This window comes from Pterocles gutturalis, unplaced genomic scaffold (assembly GCF_000699245.1).
Source record: "Pterocles gutturalis isolate BGI_N339 unplaced genomic scaffold, ASM69924v1 scaffold26191, whole genome shotgun sequence".
Taxonomy (NCBI): domain Eukaryota; kingdom Metazoa; phylum Chordata; class Aves; order Pterocliformes; family Pteroclidae; genus Pterocles; species Pterocles gutturalis.
The window spans coordinates 3,358-25,872 of NW_010106213.1; the positions used below are offsets into that span (position 1 = coordinate 3,358).

Here is a 22,515-nt window from a genome sequence, read left to right on the forward strand (position 1 = left end):
CTACAGTTGTCATTTACAATGAAATAAAGTGTGTATATTTATGCACAATTTCTAAGCACATCAAACAGTACACACTAAAGTTTTTGTGGATTTTTTTACCCACAATGTAAAACAACACAAAATTCATCAACAAGCAGTATTTTAAACAACCTTCAATGCCTATTTTCAGCTTTTTTTTGGGTAGTACAGGTTTACATCTTTCAGTTTCTACTTATTTGTAACAGCTTATGGAAAAACTTAACATAAATCATTTTACAAATAAGTACAGCCATCACGGAAATGCATGGATTTTCAGAGATGAATAGTTCTGATGGGATCTGCCTTTTCAAGGTATAACTACTGGTCCGTGCTCTCTTGCTTTACAGCAAGAAGACAACAAAGCTATCACAAGAATTGGAAGAGCTACTAGTACTATCAACATGTTCAGGTTGATTGCTTTGACATTTTCTTCCTCATTCTGGGAAATAAAAAGCTTTGGATTTCATTATTTAGTTGAATAAGAGGTCCATTCTTTGCTTTAAACCTCTTCCATTTTAATTGAGAGGTTTTCTTCATTTGGTTGACAGTTCCCATTCTGTTGTAGTTTGACTTCATCTGTCCTTTGTGTATCTCTGTTGTCTACTTCTTTGTCAGTTTCTGAATTCTGATCCTCTTTAGTGTGATCTTTGTCCTATCAAAGATGAAATTATTTTACAAAAAAATCACACTCTTAGCATTATAGGATATGACATCCAACCAACTCTTGGTATTTTTATCGTCTGAATCTTTATATGCATATCTTGTCTCAGGAATTCTTAGAGGTGTTAGCTTATTTTCCTTTTTTTTAAAAAAAAAGTTCTTTTCAATTGGGTGACGTTAGGCACTTATAACAACCCGCCATCCAAGAAATCATTGCCATAAAGTGATCTCTCCTTATCATCAATATTCAGAAAAAACAGCAAGTAGCATCATGGAACTTAGGAAAAACATATCCAGAAATGAAGATTTCACCATATTTTATAAATAAAATAGGATGAAATTTTTTCTTTCTTATTTTTTGTCAGGTATCTGACTCATTTTAAGAGAGTTCCTGGGCAAGGACAGAGTCACCTAAGCCAGCTGTTTTATGACAGCTGAATAATTCTGAGTATAACAAACTACTCTTCAAAGGTATGCTGCTTTTCAAATTCTAAGATTACACAATTTGAAGGTGTTTCTTTTCTTAAACACACCACATTCTATTTTGGAGAGGAAAATCCCATACCACTCTTCCCCAACTCTTCAACTTTATTCCTGCAGAGTCCAATATGCAGACCGGGACCAAAGCAAGCAAGGAGAGGTGAAACTGCAGAGTGAAAGTTTATTCAAAAGGTAGTATTTTCAGCTTGACCACCAAGCTGTCCCTGAACACTGCTCCTGAGTTCCACAGTCTGCCTCCTACCTGCTCATACAGATAGGCAGCCATCCAAGTCCATATGGCATAGAACAGGAACTAGAAACCAAAACAAAGTGTTTCCATGACCTAGTCACACAAGCTCCTACAGGTCCAGTAAAGTTCAAGCTTGCAGACTGATCAAACTGGTCCACTAACACCAACTGCAGGTCTCCAACTGGCAAAAATTAAACCCAAATAGTAATAATTTGTTAAGGAAAACATGAGAAAAAGAACGTAGGAGGAAAAGGAAGAAAAAGAAGGGAAGGAATTTCAATAATGGTTCCACTAGCACCACTTCACTCTGCTTATCGCTTGGTCACACAGCTTACCTTCAAAGTAGCGGTACTTTTGTCAGATATCTCCTTTCCCTCTTTTTCTTTACTACTTTTTTTCTTGGAGGTGGAGCGTTCTCTTTCTCTTCTTTCATTATTTGTATCTCTTTCTCTTTTTTTTTCTTTCTTGTTTCTATTTAAGAAAATTTTTACTCAGATCAGAATTTGATGCAACAGAACAACCTTCAAACCATTTAACTACAAACTAAACTCTCATCTGTGGATTTTCAAAAAAAACCCCAAAATACAACAAAACCCCCTTCCATAAAGACAAGGGGATTTTTTTCACTGAAGAGAGCTAAAGAATGCATGTGTTTCAGTACATATGGTATTTGCAAAGAGAAAACCAAATTAATCGTATCCGATGAACAGCTTTTATTGATTTGAAGCAAATCTGCATTCCTGACAGATGTGAAACTCTCTAGCTGAAAGCATACCAAAGCTCAAATCCAGGAAGGTTTTTGGTTTGGTTTGTTTTTAAATTAAAACTGAATCATACTGACCAACTGAAATAATCTGAGATGATTAGTGCAAAGGCAGTAAAGCAATGAAAATACTGTAAATTCTTCCTCCCTTACTGCTCATTAACTTTTGTTTATGTTAAACTGACCTTCTTGGAGAAGGAGTTCGTGAAGATTTTCTTTTTGTTGTTTTGGATGTTTTAGGAGACTTGGAGGGACTTCTACTCTTCCTTTTACGCCTTTCTCTACAGGATCAAGAAATTCAAGAACATCAAAGAATACAAATAATAAACTCAGGAACCAGATAAAATCAGAAAGCTCTTAAAATGATCTGACACAACAACTAAGAAAATATCCCTGAATTTAACATTATATCTCACCAAAAATATATGAACTGTACAAAGTAAAAAAGTTCCTATGTTTTGGTTTGGTGAGAAAGGGGAGGCTGAAATGGGAAAAAAGAGGTTGTGCCCTTTCAGATTTTAGTTTTTGTTTATCTTCACATCCTTGTAAAAATACCTGTTAACAACTGAAATACCTGGTTACCTCATACCTGGTAACAACTGAAACACACAATTCACTAATCCTGTATTAAGAAGGAGTTTCTTCAGCCAGGAAAAGAATCCAACTGAATGAAGAGTCACATTAAGACAAAAGGCATAACTTCAAAATGTGACATTACAACCTGAAGATCACTGGAATTTCAGTGCAACCTGATTGAAGTTTAATTCTGAAATACATGAGCTAGCATTCCTGTTGGTTTAGAAGCAAACAGTGCAAAATGAAGCTAAAGCTGCTATCAAAATCAGAATAAGTTAATACCTACTGTTTTCCTAGCAGTCCTTGCTCAGCGAACAGCATGTTATCATTCCGTAACACACTGAAGAGCTCACAATACTTTAGAAAACAGCTGTTTTACATAGATTCATGGAATTTGCTGAAGTTGCTATTACGGAAACTGACATGGAATAGAACATTAAATAACTGCTTGCAAACATACCGAGGCACACATTAAAACAAGCCAGTACACCTTCATTCAAAATAAACGTAGAACCTATCTCTGTCAAAGTAGATTACTTTGTCCTATCACCTCTTCACATAGCAGGGAAAGTAGACAGAAAGAACCATCAAAGAAAAACAGGGAAGTTAAAAACTAATTGAGAGGGCACATAAAGATACGGCACAAAAACTACACTTACATGTACCAGCTTTTGCAATTCACACCATTAGGTGTGAATATTCATATATTCAATATTTAGAAAGGCCAAGAAGCCAACAGTTATTAGGTAAATTACAGAAGGATATATTAAGATATGCCTCGTATCACTACCTGGATTGATATCCTAACAGCATCACCTACTGTTGTGGTTTTGTGTGGTGGGTTTTGTCTGGTAGCAGGGAGGGGCTACAGTGGCAGCCCCTGTAAGTAACTGCTAAGAGTTCCCCTAGCTCCGCGCCTGCTCTGGTGGCAAGGGAGGGGTTACAGTGGTGGCTCCTGTAAGTGACTGCTAAGGGTTCAACACCCCCCTCCCCCGCAGGGGTTTAGTAACCGGGAGGAGGACTGGGGGAAGGAGTACCATGGATCCAGCCCCCGTGAGAAACTGCTGGAAGTTTCCCCAGCTTCAGGCTGGACCCACCCCAGGCCAGGGCTGAGCCATTCAGTCCCTCTGACAATAACATATTGAAGAGGGGGCACGGAACAATGGGGTTGGCGCAGACCCGGGCAGGGCTCAGCTTGGGGGGACCAGCCTGGCTGCCCAACCGCCTGCCCAGCTTCTGGAAACCAACCTGCCATAGCCCAAGCCTCCGCCACAGATCACCCGAGACGGGAGCCAACGGAAGACCTGTGACGGAAAGAGAAGCAGGATTTTGAGAGAGACGGACACGCAGGCACTCAGTCAGAGAACAGGAGCGATAGGAAAGGGAGCGGCCCCGGAATTTTCCCTGCAGCGTCGTGAAGGTTCATGGTGACGCACGGTTTGTCCCTTGGTGCAGCCCATGAGAAGATGCAGCCGTGGAGGACACCACGTTGGATTGGAGAAGCCAACGCCGGAGCTGGGCAGTCATCGGGGGACTGTGTCCCCGTGTGGAAAAGGACTCGCACCGGAGAAGTTCTTGAGAAGGACTGTCCTGTGAGAAGGGACCCCACGCTGGAGCCGGGAAAGACTGTGAGGAGCCGGGAAAGGCTGTGAGGAGCCTTGCCCTGAGGAGGAAGGAGCGGTGGACTGACTGCACCCCCCATTCCCTACCCCCCTGTGCCGCCGGAGGGGGAGAAGGTACAGAACAAAGTCTTTGGGCTTTGGGAAGAAGGGAGGGGGGGGGGAGAAGTGCCTCTTTAAGATGTGGTTTCTCTCTCTCAGTATCTTGCTTCTTGTTGTAAACAGTTAATAAATTCAATTGGGTTTTTTTTGTTCTTCCCAAGTCGTGTCGGTTTCTTGCCCGTGACCCTAAGTGGTGAGTGAAACCCGCCCTGTCCCTGCCTCAGCCCACCAGCTGTTTAACAGAGGACTGTCCCTGTGGCCTTTCTAAACCATGACATCTACCATGACCTCCTGAAGCTGCACAGGACAAAATTTCACAACTACTTTTTTTCAGCAAGCTCTTAATTCGATCTTTGGTAAACAAAAACATGAAGTGGCCTCAAAATCATGGAGAAAATAACACAATCACTGATCAGCTGTTCACTAGTTAACATGCAACTCACTTTAAACATCTTCACATTTATCATCAACTTTTTTTCAAATGAGGTTACTGGAAATTGACACATTATTCTGGCAGTGCTCCCATTTGGGCTACATTGAGTACATTCCCACTTTATCTTGTTTTCCGGCATACATGTGAGTAACCAAGTGCTTTAGTAATTGTGTTCAAACTAGAAACTGTTTATTCAAGAAATTTAATTTTCAGTTTCTGCTTTTCATATTTCATGTTGAAGAACTACAACTGTGTCTGACAGTATTTGTTCCCATCTCTATTACGTTTATCTACACACAGATTTTTGTGCACCTGTTTTTTTAATGCTCTTAAGCAGTACAGCAAAATGTAAGAAAAAACAAGTCTGAATACTTTGAGAGTGAGCCTGTGTCTCTCAATCATACACAGAACTAATATGATAGCCTCTTCTCCTCTGATAGCCTGTAGATATCTCTTGGAAAAGGAGCCAGATCCTCCTCTTCCTCTGGTCTGTGTCCCTTCCTTCAGCTAAGAACCACAAATAGACACCTGATTTCTAGTACCTGCATGCTGTCTATCAGGAAAGCAAGGTCAGTTGCCACCTAGTTCTTAGAAGGTCCTGTATGTCCTATTCCACCTCCACCTCTTCTCCAAAAAGATGACTAATTGTCCAATATTTTACACTTGTCAGGTAAAGGATCAGTATCTTCAAAAACAGTCCCAAGTCAGTGCTGCACTGTAAATCCAGGCAGCTAAAATGCCAATTTGTTGGATAATCTTCCCCAGAAAGGTTTGTAACCATTTCAACTAGGCAACATCAATCACCAAAGTAAACAGATGCCCCTAAATGCAACCTAACTGGAACTCTGTAGCCCCAAGTATTCACAATTACTTTTCAGAGAATAACAGAATTAGTGAGGCTGGAAGAGCCCTCTGGTGACCCTTCTCCCTCCCCCACCTTAAAACAGGATCAACTAGAGCAAGTTACTCAGGGCCACATCCAGTCAGATTTTTAATATCTCCGCGGATGGAGACTCCACAATCTCTCAGGGTAACTGGTTCCAGTTTGCCCAGAAAAAACCACAACTTAAACATTAGAAAAAAGCCTTTATTTCCCTTATGTCAATATGTGCCTACTGCCTCCTAGCCTGTCACTGGCCCCCACTGAAAAGTCTGGTTCTGTCTTCTTCACACTCTCCCATCAGGTATTCACATGCATTGATAAGATGCACCCTCAGCATTCTCTTCACCAAGATAAACAATCTCAGCTCCCTCAGTCTCTCCTTGTGTGACAGATGCTCCAAGCCCTTTACCAGTTTTGTGGTCCTTCACTGGACTCACTCAGATATGTCTGTCTCTTGTAATCAGCAGCCCAGAACTGGACAAAGGATTCTAGATGTGGCCTCACCAGTGCTGAGGAGAGGGAAAGAATCATCTTCCTTGACCTGCTCACAACAGTCTGTCTAATGCAGCTCAGCATACTGCTGGCCTTCCTGGCTGCACAGACCCCCAGCTCCTTTTCTGCCAGGCAGCCTTCCAGACAGTCAGTCCACATGCTGTACTGGTGCAACGGAGTTATTCCTGCTCAGGTGCAGGACTTGGCCTTTCTCTTCGTTCAAGTCCATGAGTTGCCTGCCAGTCCATTCCTCCTGTCTGTCCAGGGTTCTCTGAATGGCAGCACATTTCTCTGGTGAACCAGCCTTTCCCCTAAGTTCTGCATTGTCTGCAAACTTGCCAAGGGTACACTCTGTCCCACTCTCTTGGCCACTGACGAAGATGTTCAGCAGTACTGGCCCCAGTAAACAACTGAGATACATTCACCTTCTGACTGGCTAGTCAGCCAGCTGATATTCTTGCTTCCTGCTGTTCAGCAATCCAGCTGAAGAGTGGCAAGTACCCAACTGTCCCTAAGATCTACAGACCAACACTGTACAGTATGAAAGTAACCAAGGAACTATGTAAGAGTGACTCAAACTTTCACCAGGACAGAGATGATGTGTGATGTCGCTTTTATCAGAATTTCTGGATGGCTCCAACACAGAGAAACGGCACAAGAATTATCTACTTACTGTCCTCAAGGACTATACTATGCGGTTATGTGAAAGACAAGCACCAGCCACCCAACAAGAAACTATGTTCTATCAGGCATCATCATATAGAGCAATCTGTAATAGACTTTATAGGAAAATCCACAAAACAGAAATATTACAAATTTAATTAGTAAGACACATGGTGATATTGATACATAAAAACTAGGATGGTGCCTCACTGAACTGACAAGTCAAAAAAAGCATGAACAAATTCTAAACAAACCTGCTGGAGCTACGAGATCTTCTTGAAGAGCTATAGCTTCTTGGGGGTGTTCTGGATCTTTTATCTTTCTTCTTTTTATCATCTCTCTCTTTTTCTCTTTCTCGCTCCTTCTCCTTATCGCCATCTTTTTCCTTTTCTTTGTCCTTCTCTTTGTCCTTATCTCCCTCTTTGTCCTTAATCTTCTCTCTGTCCTTCTCTCCTTCTTTCTCAATATCTTCTTTTTCCTTGTTCTGGTCTATCTCTTCCCTGTCTTTTTCCTTCTCCTTATCTTTCTCATTTTCCCTGTCCCTATCTTTGTCCTTATCCTTGTCCCTGTCCCTATCCTTGTCTTTGTCTCTGGCTCTCTCTCTATCTTTGTTTCGTTCTTTATCTCTCTCCCTGTCCTTCTCTTTGTCCTTCTCCCTGTTTCTCTCTTTATCTCGCTATGCCTCTGTCTCGGTCTCTCTCCTTCTCCTTGTCTCGGTCTCTTTCCTTCTCCTTTTCTTTGGCCTTTTCTTTTTCTTTGACCTTTTCTTTGTCTCTTTTCTTGTCCCTGTGAAAAGCCAAACAGAAATATGTTAATTCATCTTTGAACTTTCCAATTAAAATTATTACTAACTCTTTCTCATACAGTAACTGCTCAAGATAAAGTACGTGTCTCTGTTGAAAAACAGCAATTATTAATTTTTTAAAATTTTCCACCCCTGTTCACCATGAGGGAAAGGTTATATAGCTAGGAAAAATCTGTAAACCAAATTGGAGAAGGGGAGGCCAAAATCAAATCAAATTGTGATATTCAGAGCGATATTACTTATTGAGAGAATATGTCTCTTCACCTCACAGTTATGTTATTATACATACATAAATTTTCCACATTTTGTCAGGAGTGAGACAAACTCTACAATCTGTAACTCCACTTTTTACTAAAAGTGTGTACACATAAAATGGGCTGCAGATTAACCACCCCCATATGAATAACGACAAGTCTTTATTCTGCAGTGTTCTCTCACACAGATACCCGGAACTTCTTAAAAGTCCAACAAAAATTTATACATAGAAATAAAAAAACAGGGATAAAATTTCACCAAATTCCCTCAAAAAGCAAATGTAAGGTCAAAACTCAACCAAGACAATTCGCTCATCATCAAGGAGAATAAAACAAGTCAGCTTCTTTGGGACAGCAGAATGATAAATATTCATAAAAAGAACAGTGAGGAAAATTCCAACTGATGTTCTGGTCATAAAGCCAAAGAAAAATTGACTAGATCACAGCTTCGGCTATAAGATTTCAGTTTCACATAGGATTATTCAGAAGTCCGCGACTCCATCCTTCCTTTCTAGCTGAGAGACACAAGACGCCTAGACCTGACTCTAGGACAGATGAAAAGAACCATTACTCAGGCAGAGAAACAGGAGAAAGTACAAGAGGAGAAGTTGATTACCAGGCCTTTACATGTCCAAGAGAACCAGACTGACAGAAGTTGCTGTGTCTATCAGTATTTGTACCTGTTCTAGGATTTTAAAAGATTCTCAAAGAGGCTCCTTCACACATGAAACGTCCCAAGCACAGCCACACCTTCCTTCAACAGAAGAAGTGTTCGGCTGTATCTTCTAAACTGCTAATAAACTGTAGGCTCTTATATGCTCTGTGACCTGACAACTTTGGTTCCCACCAGGTTTTGGCAAATACTACTTCAAATCTCAGAGAAGGAATGTAAGAAGGAAAGAAGAAACAGCACACAATCTCTGCAGTAGCAAAGTCTCACCATGACCCAAGAAGTGCCTTCCCAGTTAATTTATCACAGATTTAATTGGACTTGCCCCTTCCAGTGAGCCAATATCTCAAGAAGCTCCAGATACAGCAGCAGAGAACTGAAAGGATCCATCAATAAAGCTCAGGTAGCTACACAGCCTATTCCTGTTTTCACTGAGGTCCAGAGATCTGCAGTTCTCTTTCCCACAAAACTTCTTCCCTCAAAAAACAAGAGGTAACTGTACCATCTAAGTATGAAGCGCCCTTTAAATTAATCAAGGGAATTACAGAGATGAAACAGAAATACTAAGACTTCTATTCATTAATCTATTTTCATAAGCACTTTTGTTTGGTGAATATTCACTACTTCATCCCTCAGAAAATTATGTTATTATCTTGTTGAAATTTCACAGTTCAAAAATTAGACAATCAGACTTAAAAATTAATAGACTAAGTAAAATCTAGATGTATTAGGTCCCAAAATGCAAATATGCCATACAGCAGAAACATGCATTTGTGCCCATAGAAGTGTATAGCCAATATGAGATAGCCAAAGACGAAAATAAAAGCTCACGTGCAAAAACTTTATACATATTCCCAGACTGAGGGACCAAGCTCAGCATTAACCCAACCTTCTCAACAGATGTGGATCACACAAGCATCATTTACTTTTCTGTGGGTCGCAGAGGTTACACAGAACATTGCTAATCTATTGGTTAAAGTCTGGCAACTAAAGTTACCTATTTTCAGTCAGCTTGCATGTTGGTATAAATGTAGACTAGACTTTGTTATCAAAGTTTAGGTACCTCAGTGCAGTGCTTTAACCCCCTTAGGCACTATATGAGCTACTAAGAAGAAAATTAACTATCTCAGCCAAAACTAGTACACTGAGCGTTAAAATTTAATTTATATTCTTTTGTCCCACAGACAAAGCCTAGGGACAGGCTATAGCATTTAGAGATTCCACCTATTTCCATCACCTAAAAGGTTTATTAGATTTTTTCCAAAAACTCTGTACTGTGTGCTAAGAAGACAGTATCACCTCTTAGGAATGGAACTCACCGAGAACGAGAGCGACTTCTTGATTTCCGCCTTTCCCTAGATCTAGACCGTTTTTTCAGGGGACTTCTGGATCTGCGTCTGTCCTTGTGTCTTGAGAGCGATCTGTTGCCAGATCTACTTCTATATGAATAATGTCAGAAGAAAAAAATTAATATTGAAAATTCATAAAAAACAGATCACCCAACCAAAGAAAACAACCATCAATCTTGTCTCACTCCACAAAAGTATATAAACAGTTACACCTCAGTAATACACTGTCCACCAACATTTTTGCAAATACGGATACTTTATGCTTCACCAGGTGCACACACCCTCCTTTGAAAGAATGCACCATTTAAGTAATACTCACGTTTCATAATAAACTCCATGAACATTCTGGAAAATACAGATTCAGGACAGCTGTCCTTAGTAAATTACAGTGTGTAAAATCTACTATAGACAATTTCTAGCAGCTTGTAAAAATAATCAGTTACATTTTGTTTCTTTTCTAGGCCCAGTCATTTATTGCAGCCTTGGTCACTGAAGAAAGATGGCTTTAAGTGGTCTCTTCTTGCTTTGCTCTCCAGCCTTACAATTTAAATTAACTTTAAAAAACAAATCAAAACAAAACAACCCCCCCCTACCTGTGGTTCAGCATTTAGTTAAGTTATCTTTTCAGCTGAAGGGATTTATTAGTGTGGATTTAAATTATAAGAGTTCTCAAGGAAAGGAATGAGCATTTACTATATGATAAATAAGGAATATAAATAATGTGCAGATACTCTGATGAAAATCTAATTAAAGTCTTCTGATAAACACATATAGTATAGTTGCAGATTTGATGAAGAAAGTAAGACTTAAAAAAAATATTATATTCTTTTTCCCCCACATATTCCCTATTTTTGAAGATCACACTCCCTAGGAAAGCAAAAATAAAAAGCTGAATTTGAACATTAAGTTTCAAAAAACCATATCACTGGACACTTTGCCTGAGAGGTTAGGGTGCCATGAAGTTTAACTTACCAAAGACAGAAAGGCCATGCATATTACTCAACAAATCCCGAAGACCAGGGAAGTACAAAAAATACCAGCTCCACCTGTCTTCTGCATCTCAAGACACACAGAGTAATATATACCAAGAGGAGAGGAGTGGCAACCGTTTTTTACCTGCAGCTTTGGTCCGCTTATCAGCACAGAAATACAAACTAACTACAGGGCAAATTAATTACAGTTGAGTGAAAATAAAATCTCAAATAAATTTTAGATCATATAGATGAAAACGTGTTAAGTATTTTATGAAACAATAAAACAGGGAAGGGGTAAGGCCAGTTTATTCTTAGGGACGAAGGTGCCTCCAGAGATCAGACTGCCCTTTTTTCAGCATGTTCTCAAAACTGACAGTAGCAGCAGGTAAATAATTAAAGAAAAAGAAAAACCAAAACAAAACGAAATATAATCATCAATAGTTGTTTGTGCTTTGCATAGGTTTTCCACAAGTGAAAACATGCAAGTTTATCTTCTAAAAATCAATTTGATTTCTGTCAATACAAAATAGTACTGGTATTACTGCAGTGTTATGCAAAACAAAGATTGTTTTTCAGTTACGTCCTGAGTTAGAGAAACAGCAGAGAAGCAAGCAGTAAGTGACCAAATTATTCTTCTCACATTAAAAAGTTACCTAATATTTTGATGTCATTAGATAATATGTACTGTAGTGTCTTGCTTACTGCAAAATTGAAGCCTACACTTATATCATAATTGTTTGGTAGCATAATTGATGATAACTCTCTCTGGCCAGCCTTTCCATATCTGAAAGAATTCTAGTTGCCTTGTTAAAAGATGATGCATTAAAAGATGTTAACAGAGTTGTTGCTGCAGCACCGAAAACACCTTTTAAAAGTGTAAGCTATTAACTTCATTCAGACTTTTTTTTGGATATTTAATGTAGCCAAGTATCTTTAGATTGATTACATAAATGCTCAGAAGACATTCCTGACATAGAAAGAATCTGAACCATTTCAGGAAATGTTTGTAAGTCTCACATAGCAAGACTGTCTCATTCTTGGAAAACACTTTAATGGGTATACTTAAAGGGTGATCTAGTAATTTTATTTCCTCCCATATTCCAAAGCCTGTTTCTGAACTGAACAAAATCTGAAGAATGAAAAACCATCCCTAAAGCCTTTTGCTTCTGCTTTTAAAAACCATAGCTTTAAATTTATGGTGCAGTAAATACAAATATTGCACTTGTTAACTCAGTGCTTACTTTCTACTCGCAAAACCAGCCAGCCTATCTGCTCAGAGTTGTTAACAGTAAACTACATGTTCAATCCACAAAATAAAAGCGACTATTTCTTTTTAAAATATAGGTCACAAAACGGTATTATGCTACATAGCACAAAAGGTACCATGAAACCATAGAAATGGTTATGCTACATGGCACAGAAAGCACATTCTCCTGTGACTTAACTGAAAGTAATCCTGAAAATTTTGCGTTTAGAAAAAAGTTCAAGAGACAAAGTTCTTGGTTACTCTGATCTGCTCAGTCTAAGTAATCATCTCTACAGGGATACTTGTCTTATAATTCAGTCAAAAATCTCAGTAGCCACCACCACTCAAAAAAACCCAGTAAGATCTCTTAGTCCAAAACAAAAACCATACCTACCTGTGTTTTGAGTGTGATCTTTTCCTCCTAGATCGGGATTTTGAGCTAGACCTGGATTCTGAACGAGAATGGGAACGCGATCGACCGCCTTTTCTTTCACTGCTCTTTCCAGACTCTGAGAGGAAAAAACCACTTTGCAGTGTAAGCTCAGAACATTTAAAGATCCCAGTTAACAATCTGGCACAAGTGGAATGTACCACATATAGTGCAAGGGGCCTACTCTTTGCACATCTTCCTTCTTTGCAAATATCCTTCAGAAACATCCAAGAAAGTCATTGCATATACTCGTTGAGTGCAGCCATCCTGCAGCAGTACACATAAACCAGATAATTATAAACAGCTAGCTCTATTAGGAATGGGATTTATGTTGCTGCCACAATGCACAAGATCACAACATGTTCTCCTCTTGGTCTATTATTTAATATAACTACTTCATTTTTTTAAATAACCTGAGAAGAACAGAGTAAATTTGAGGGCATAATTTTGAAAACAAGCATAAAATGTAAATAACAATTAGTATTTTCTATACTCTTAGATATTCATATGATTCTATGATATTTCAACCACTGTACAAATATTGAAGTTTTACTCCTCAAACACTGTTTTGCAGGAGGAAGGGATGAAGAGAACAGGGTTAAAAGTTTGATCCAAAGGCCAGGAAGTCAACAGAAACTTTAACAGTGACCTCACCAGACTTTGGTTCCAACTCTAAACAATTGTTACTCTGCTGCTTAACATTGAGAAAATCTTAGAGCTATTTTAATTCCAAACTTAAAAACCAACAGAAAATACTCACCCACATCCCCCAAAAAACACCCCTCAAGACTCTGCACTAGCTAACCTATGTAAGACAATGTCTGGGCTTGTTAGCAAGAATAATATCAAAATCTCGCTGATGAAAAATAAAAAGGAGGATCTCAACTGCAAGGCTAACAAGTTGAGAATTTTTTTACGGTGTCGTTTTGCAATATGTTTCAGTCAGCACAAATCAGCACTGAAACGTCTGTCTAACTTCTCAACCCACCAACAACCCTCCTCGACCTGGCATTTTAGTGTTAACAGGGATCAGAGAACCAATCTGGATGAAAAAAAAGTCCTTTACGATATGTTAAGTTTTATCCCAGATTCATTCTCTGGTCCTCTTTGCTATGAGGATGCACACAGTCTTGAGCCAGCATGTAAAAGAGCATAGCAGAAGGACAAAATTAACTTGCTGCAGATAAGGAAAGCGTAATACTATTGCTTTTGGATCCATGCTAGCTCCCTCTGATCATGAAGCTATGGCATTAATGGGTGCTAGAGGAGAACAAAACAAAACATAAAGCATTTATTTTAAAAGTTTGTTAACTACTTTGAACTTAAAAAGCACCAACATGAAGTATTAATTTAGTATTAACTCTGTATTTTTTAAAACATTCAGTGAACACGTATATGAAAATAAGACATGATGAAATAAAAAGTCAGCTTCACTCCACTGCTTTGTTGCATAAACACAATTCTGATTGTTTTCTTTTTTTCCAAACACATATTATATTGTTCACCTTTGAGTACTCTTTTCCAGTGTTTGAAAATGTTCTTAAAAGTATGTGCCAAGGTACACACAGAATGTATCTGTTAGGTAATTAACATAACATATCTACCTGGCTCAATAGCAGCAGATATGAAAGACTGGGCTTCCCTTACTCTCTTCATCACTTCTTCCAGTTCCTTGGCAGCAGCTTGTGGTGTCATTTCAGGAGGCTTCACTATTGCATTATTGGAGTGATTGATTCTAAGTTGAGGAAAAATATAACCTTTAAGTCCCGAACACTTGGAAAGGGAAAATGAAAAACACCTAAGAAAGGAAAACACCTCAACTAATAACTTTCAAAGTTCAGCAAAATACAGATTTGTCCTATCATCTATTCTAAGTATCTGAAATGTTTTTTACTGCTTTCAAATCTTAACACTTGTAAATAATAAATGTGGCACAATATTTCTGTGTTAAAATCCAAATCTCTATAGTAAGGCCTAGCAATTACATACACATTTTATATATAAATTATATAGATTAATTAGTACTAAGGACTTTGCAGCTTCTTTCTCTATTATAGCTTCTACTACCTCAAGATTAAATATAATTTTAGTCAATACCATCCATATCCTCAGAGAAATTTATGCCCAACCTTGAAATTGGGAGTTCACAAAAATGCTCCAGTTTGTTTAAATAGGTCCTTATATTGAAACAGTATTTGTCACAGCAGTTTCCTGCACACTAGAGTAATAAATGCATAAGGACACAAAGAAATCTCTCATTCAGTAGACATATGGATAATTAATTTCTTACTTGAGTGGCCTGTCTCCAAACATAACTCCATTAAAGGCAAGAGCTCGAGGTACAGAATTCTGGTCTGCAAATTCCACAAAAGCAAATCGCGTTGGTTGCGTCTCATCACCTGCCATTCGCACAAATTTGACTTCTCCAACTTGCTTAAAGAATTCAAGCAGCTGATCTGCTGTTGTAGTCTAGAAAGAGCCAAAGAACTCAGGTGAAGTAAAATATATAATGAAAATCACTTATCCAATATATCAGGCAATCTAAGAGCTACAGATTTTGGAAAGACATCTCATCATTATTACACAGGTCACATGAATTTGGTAATGTTACACTTTAAGAAAGACAGGTATCTTTTCTTCCATTAATCTAAAGAATATACTACAATTTAAAGTAGTGCAAGTCCTACATCCAGGTTAAAAAAAGCATTTGCATAGGATTTTGCATTTTTCTGGCAACTCATTTAAAATAACTGATGAGGCATTTCGTTATACACCTGTGTCCAAGCTACTGACTGTGAATTTTGATTAATTAAAAAAAAAAAAAAAAGGTAATTTTACAAGACTTAGTTTTTATCTGTTTTTCTACTAGCTTCCAGCTTGTTTTATTTTCCACTAGAGTAGCTACCTCGGCAGTCAAAAAAACCCAAAATAAAACACTTATATTGCCATCAGTCAAAATAGAATAGTTTTTCAATTAATTCAATTGTTGAAAAAATGAATTTTTGACAGACCTAGCTTTCCTGTTACAGACCCTCAAAGGTATTTATGCTAATTTTGCAATTTCCACTAGGACACATCATTCTGTTTTACTGTACTTAAGCAACTGCACAGTGTTGTGCGGGACAGCTACCATGATCTCAAGACTTCCAAGGCACTGTTCAGACAACACAACCCAGCTGGGAATTTGACCAACATACACAATCGTGAAGTGTTTTTCTTGAATTCGGCTACAGTGTGATTTCTCTGGTATCCTGCCAGAATGAATTCCATGGTCTGGTCTGATGTGATTGACACAGGAGCATTCAAAATTTGAAATGTCACTCGTGACCAAGAGAATATTTTGGTTTATTTGAATTCCTATTGTCACCAATTAACAAAAACTCTTAACAGGCAAGATTATAAATCACAAATTACAATTCTACGACTTCCATTAGTATTTCCATGACACACAAAAAAAAGCTACCTGGGAATTCAAGTTTCCAACGTAGACTGTTCTCCTTATTTCATCAATTTTTGATGGATCCACATTCCCCATAATTGGTGGTTGTGGTATTTCTCCCAGGGCTGTAATGTTAGGGTCTAATGCTGCTGCTGGTATAGCCCCCAAAGTGCCAAGAGAAACACCAAGCTGGAAAACACAAAAATAGAATATGCTTGCAACCAAGTTTTGGTGGAATATAATATACCTCACTTGTTAATACTTATCTACCTTGTGCACTTTGTAAAAAAAAAAAATTCTAATGAATATAGGCAACACTTTAAGATCCCAGCTGAGCCCTTTTTTTTAGAGAATAAAAATCTACCCATAAATAACCTTCTATAGTTAAGATTTTCTGTGGTTTATCAGTTAGCATTTTGTCAAAGAGGTCTGGCCAGTGAGGCAGTGTACCAATCCGAAAACACACAGACTTGAATTTCTAACACTTACAGTCAAAGAAATTTAGTAAGATCACCTCAGACACTGCTATGATTCCTATTTGTTTGCCACTACAAGTATTAGGAGTAGATGAGGAACTGCTGAGCCCTTGCTCAGCAAGAGAAGAAGGGAATTTTGCAGTGCCCAAGGCCAGTTTGTTGTGTAATAGGAATCAGTTCATCAAGGGACACATAAGGTACCTTTTGGACAAACACATAACGTAAGGCAAGATTAATTACAGTTGAAATGCGAAGGATATTAAGTCTAAGTTCTTTCCCTACAAACACAGTCACTTCCTAGAGAATGAGGACAATACAGCTCTCATGTTTGGAACTGGGAATTGAAATCTCTCCTGGGGCATGTTATAAAAAAAAGTCACTTAAAAATCACTACTAAATTGGTCTGCTGAGTTCCTGGTTTGAATTTTATTTTCTCTCCAGAAAAAAAATTTCTAAGAAGTGAGAGAAATTCTCAACAAGCCAGTAATTTTTTTTACTGTTACAAAAGAGAAAACTACTCTATTTTAACATGAAATTTTCCCTGAAAAGGTCAAAGGAGCCTGCTGATGCCAAGAAACGCTTACAGAGGCAAAAGGCAACTGAGCAGAAGTAGCAGCATCAAGTTCCTATGCTTTGTGTAGTGAGAACTGTTTGGCAAACAGTCAAAAGCCCTGTCATAGAGATATCAAGTAAAAGCACCCGAATACAGCACTTTAATATTTCAAAGAAGTGTGTCAATGTAACTATTATGTTTTAACAAATTTTTAGGAGGTGGACAGCACTGCCACTGGACCAAATTAATGGGTCTAGGGAAGGACAAAAATTAAAATGGACACAAGCAAAATCAGTATTTACTCACTATTTTGCAAAATAATAACCTGAAAGAAACACCCAGCAAACGTAGTGCATGGACCTCTTGTGATCTACCCTCAAAAGAGGCACTACAGCTAAACAAACCCTCACTGATGTAGCATACAAGAAAAAACGTCCACAGATCAGAGAGATCTTGTTCTCTGAATTCAGAAAAGGCTACTGAGTATAGAGCAAACCAGAAACCAAACAGTAACTGGATTTTACATACTGTAGTCAAAGGGGTTGGTGTAGGTATAGGAAGCAACCCTGCACCAGGCATCAGGCTTGTCATAGTAGGAGCAGGAGCCAAGAGAGAAAGGGCTTTGGCTTCATCTGGGATTTTACCTGAAGAAGCAAACGAAAGCATTACACAGAGTTCGAACGCTACACAGATGTTACTCTTTCTATGATTTTACAATTACCCTTTCATTTAAAAATGCAATAAATAACAACGAATCTATCTATCAGATCCTTACAAAGAAACAAATAAGAACTTAAGTTTTTCCTTTTACCCTGCTCTACTAGGAAAAACAAAAGTGAGCAAAACTTGAAAGACTAGCAATCTCATTAATGGATTATTACTTTAAAAACTCAATAATGTATACAATTATTTAACACTTTGAGCTATGGGTCACCTGTACTGGAAACTTAATGTTCATGAACCAAACGATATCAAGCATGGACGCTTTCCCAGGGCGGTGTTTTCGCGGTGATCGAAAGTTGTTTTACACATGACAACCGTTCGTGTTGGCTGCATCACTAATAGCACACAGAACATCAGATACAGAAAAGAAGAACATTTTTTAAAGTTTAATCCCCAGAAATGGCAAATAACCAAATCAGTAAAAGAAAAAAAATTTAAAAAGAAAATACAAAGTATGTGCTAACTGAAATTTGTGGTTTTTTTAAAATTCCTCTGGTGCTACCTACTTTGGATGTAAAAAGAAATAAAAATAAAATAAAACTACTGAACTACTGTGACTCCACACAACATAAACTACAAGTGAATTTGGAGGAGGGGAGGGCAGAAAAAATTTAGGTTTGTACTGTGTTATATTCTAGGTCACCTCAGTTTATAAGAAACTTTGATAAATTAGCTTTAAATTTACAGAGACTGAAAAAAATCATAAGTCATCAGCTAAGCAGGCTATATTTTCACAAAATACTATTTCCTACTACTTCAACCAGGTTATATTCCCCATGTCATGCTAAACGTTTAAGTAATATCTAATCTGTATTAAATGCAGGTTTCATTCAACATTAGTCACAATTAGACTGCTAAACGAATCCCCAAAAATCTTCAAAAATCAAAAGATTTAATAGTTAAACATCATTATTACAATTAACTGTACATATTAAACGAAGTGCAAAGGGATTTAATCTGATACAAAGGTTAAACACTAAACTGAAAAACTACAGAAAGTAAATTCTAATTATACTAGATATCAATAATCTATTCAAAATTACTGGCATAACTATATATATGCTCAGTCCAACTGAGCCCTTTGGTATTGCCCCATGCACTTCAATAAAGTAAATGCTTTTATTTAAACCTTGCTTTAGAAGTCAAGGGATATTCAAATACTATGCCAGCGCCTTTTACTGCTTTGGTTCAATGGTGTATGTTTTAACTATGAATAAATACATATAAAATATATAAATATTCTTATAAAAAAGCAAAATTTGAGATAGGTTTCAAAACACCGTGCAGTTTTGACTATATGAGTTCCAAAACACCCCACAGGAAACATACTAATTTAAAAAAACAAAAAGAAAAAAGTGTTGCAAACCGGTTCTACAGATCTGCAGCAAGGACTGGGTTACAGTTGGATATGACCAAAGGACAAAATAAATCTAAATGAAACTTAATTTATATGTAGCATGGGTGGAATAGAAAAGATAAAATAACAGTACCCATTTTTTTTCTCATGCTTCCTATTTATATTTATTTAATTCTGTTAAATTTTGAGGCACCTTGCTCCTTAACATGTAACAAACCACTTGATTTTGCTATCTAAAGGAGAAAAATAGGAAAATTATTAGCACTTAAGAATTAACTGTGCAATAATAACTTCCAGGGCTTTTTAAAAAACATGCATGAATCCGAGTCATCATCATAATGTTCAGCACTCTTTACAGATCTCATGTTGAAGTCAGGCATGCAATGAGAGGTGTACCTGATTTGCCTGACTGCTCATGAGGACCAGGTACTTTGCTGCACATCCTGCCTAACACGTAGCTAACTAACAGACTTTCGAATATACAGTTACAGCAGCTGTGCATGCAAATTAGGCATAGAATTATGTACCAGTTCTTCTGAAAATCTTAATTAAGTGTTTTCAAATGGCTAATGAACCAGATCTTATCCTGAACAGCTAGCATCTTGCAATTAACTGGATACTCATGAAGGTTTCTACAGGATCAACCAACAGGCTCAAGTAAATCCAGTGTCAGAAATTGCTTCTAAACTGCTGTGTGTGCATCCTAAGTTAGATCCTTGGTCAGTAACGTACATAAGTATATGCCTAATTTAGGTATGTGCTTACATATAGCCAGTTCAATACACCAGATAAGAGATGCTTAGGCATTTAGCCCTTTCAAATAGGAACCGAGTTAGGCACATAACTGAACAGACAATGAGTCAAGTTCAGAAAGGTACTTAAAATACAAGCCTAAACTTTAAGTATATGGTCATCGTACTGAACTAATTTGAATTGTCCACTTGCTCAGATGTTGCTGAAGGAATCGACTGAACACTTTTGCTTAATTGCACCATTATAGCAGTTCAAAGAATGAATCACATGCATATCTAAATTGTGAAGTTAGCAGCATTATTTCCAGAATACTTTGGTCCTTGCACAGTGTAATGCTTTATTTTAAATACAAATCTAGTTGGTCAGTTCCATGCCACAAAGAAAGATTCATTTATTTTACTCAAGAATGAGAAAGGGACTGACTCTATAGAACCCTGCGAAATTGCCTGTATTATTCAAAAATACTGTCTTTTCAAAAGATCCTTCTCCAGTTTTTAAGACCAGGTCAAACTTTTTAGCAATTCTATAGAAAACAAACTGTTGTGGGAAAAAAAATGGAAAAATTAAATATCTTGCACATTTACTTCCCAGTTCTTAAGACAGTTTTGAAAAACAAATTAATATGTGAGGCCAAATAACCTCACGAGTTACAGGCTTTAAGTTCTGGAGTTTTATCTCCATGAATTTGTTTATAAAAGGAATACCAGTCCACAAAGATACAACAAAATGTGGGTTATGACACAACAAATTAGGACACTTCAGTTTAAGAATAACTGTTTTGTTTTTTAGCCCATGGTATTTAAAAGCTGAATGCAAATGAGGTAAAGATATTAATTTTCTAATGAGGGAAACAGACAAAATCATTATATCTATACCACATCCCTAGAAAGATCTCTTAGAAGCTCTTGTGTTTAGTAAATTACAGATTCCATTATCATTTATTGATTCTTCACTTTACAAAGGAATCAAGAAGGAGATGCAGATTAGCTCTGCATTGCTAGAGACACCTTATGTTTCTTGTTAGGAAAAGTACAGTTGTCCTAAATATCAACTACGACTGTTACTTTTTTGTATCATCAAAGTGCTTAAGAGCCCTAGTCAACCTAGTCCATACCAGACTCCTTTTTGCTGAACACTGAACAGAAGTATCTGAGTTAGGCAAGTACTAATCATAGTATTTTTATCCTCCCATAAATGCTCAGAAGAAATTAATTTCCTGCTTCGTTAATCATCCCCCTCCAAAACAGCTTCGGCAATAAGTAAGTTTGCTTGTTTTAAAAATACAGTTCATATCTACACTAAATATAATTAAAGGAGTTGTTATTTTCCTGCTATTTCAAATCAATGGAAAACACACACAGATAAAATAATTTCTGTGTGATCCAATTAATGATTCTTATTGGATTCAGCAGCAGCAATTAAAGATATTACACTTACTATCAATTATCTCAACTGCCACGGCTAAATCCAACAGAGATCACGCAGCAAAGCTCTTCCCATCTGCAATGCACAGCCTGGTGCATTACCAAAGTGAAACCAATTGATCCAAATGCAGCTGACTGTGAAGAACACAGCTGGGAAGAGCAGAGCTTGAAAACTAGACACACCACCCAGTCCAGCACTTCTGTTTCAGGGCTTCCATTTCAAAAGAAGTAAGAACACCATTTAGGGATGAGAACCTTCTCAAGCACTCCACCATGAACTGCCAGGGCTTCTGAGATTGTGAGATGACCGAGAAGTCACTTCTTTCTCTTTCCTTCTTTTTTTTTTTTTTTTTTTAAATCCTCTTCTTGAAATCACCACCACTGGAGCATGTCAAAGTGCAATATACACATACATACACACACGCACACAGAACTGATTCAATCTTCCAACAAATAACAGTGTTAAAAGACAATGTGCCTCACACAACACATTCCAACCAAAACCTCAGGGTGCATTTGTACTTATGAGTGGTAAACAGTTTTTTCTGAAAATTACAAAAACAAAAAGGATGAAATCTTACTACCATTGACCTCACTGGAGCAAGGTTTCATCAGAAGCAAACAAGTATTTCATGGCATTCAATATTCATGAAAGTTCAATTTCAGAAATAATTATTTTACACTCTTCATATTAGACATAAATAGTAAGCCTTCTTTTAAAGACCGTACAACCTAAAATAAAACTACTCTGCTGACAAAAGGAAAAATAGCAGAGAAAGATAATGACTTTACACTGTAAAGTTAATTTCTCCAGAAGAAAGAGCTTCAACTGTCCTTTGCCAAGATAAACTCATAAAGCATAACATATGAAAGAACGTATCTTAAAGCTGATATATTTTTCCACTATTCCTGTCTTCTGACACAATATGCTCATCTGTTGAATTTAGATGCTTAAACGTATTCCAAATCAAATTTATCCGTAATTCACAGCACAAATAAATTGTGTATACCATCCACCATTCATAAGCAGCTTCAGGTCAACTTCAAAAGGAAACACTGTGAACCCTTTACAAAACACCATTTTTACAGAACTGAAGTACCAGTTCACAAGCACAAGGGAAAG

The 22,515-nt window shown here is 37.5% G+C and overlaps 1 protein-coding gene across 1 annotated transcript in view; it reads right to left on the reverse strand.

Annotated features, from left to right (window-relative positions):
- Nucleotides 1–178: 178 nt before the first annotated feature.
- The window catches only part of SREK1 (splicing regulatory glutamine/lysine-rich protein 1), a 25,432-nt gene continuing 3,095 nt past the window's right edge, over nucleotides 179–22,515 (reverse strand). The window contains exons 2-12 of the mRNA XM_010087723.1: nucleotides 17,664–17,779; nucleotides 16,131–16,295; nucleotides 14,958–15,136; nucleotides 14,272–14,402; nucleotides 12,632–12,746; nucleotides 9,988–10,107; nucleotides 7,622–7,725; nucleotides 7,194–7,485; nucleotides 2,357–2,452; nucleotides 1,744–1,879; nucleotides 179–670 (exon numbers count right to left, since the gene is read on the reverse strand). Coding sequence (XP_010086025.1) covers nucleotides 518–670; nucleotides 1,744–1,879; nucleotides 2,357–2,452; nucleotides 7,194–7,485; nucleotides 7,622–7,725; nucleotides 9,988–10,107; nucleotides 12,632–12,746; nucleotides 14,272–14,402; nucleotides 14,958–15,136; nucleotides 16,131–16,295; nucleotides 17,664–17,726 — 1,554 coding nt within the window. The 5' untranslated portion in view covers nucleotides 17,727–17,779 and the 3' untranslated portion in view covers nucleotides 179–517. The remainder of the gene's footprint in view (nucleotides 671–1,743; nucleotides 1,880–2,356; nucleotides 2,453–7,193; nucleotides 7,486–7,621; nucleotides 7,726–9,987; nucleotides 10,108–12,631; nucleotides 12,747–14,271; nucleotides 14,403–14,957; nucleotides 15,137–16,130; nucleotides 16,296–17,663; nucleotides 17,780–22,515) is intronic.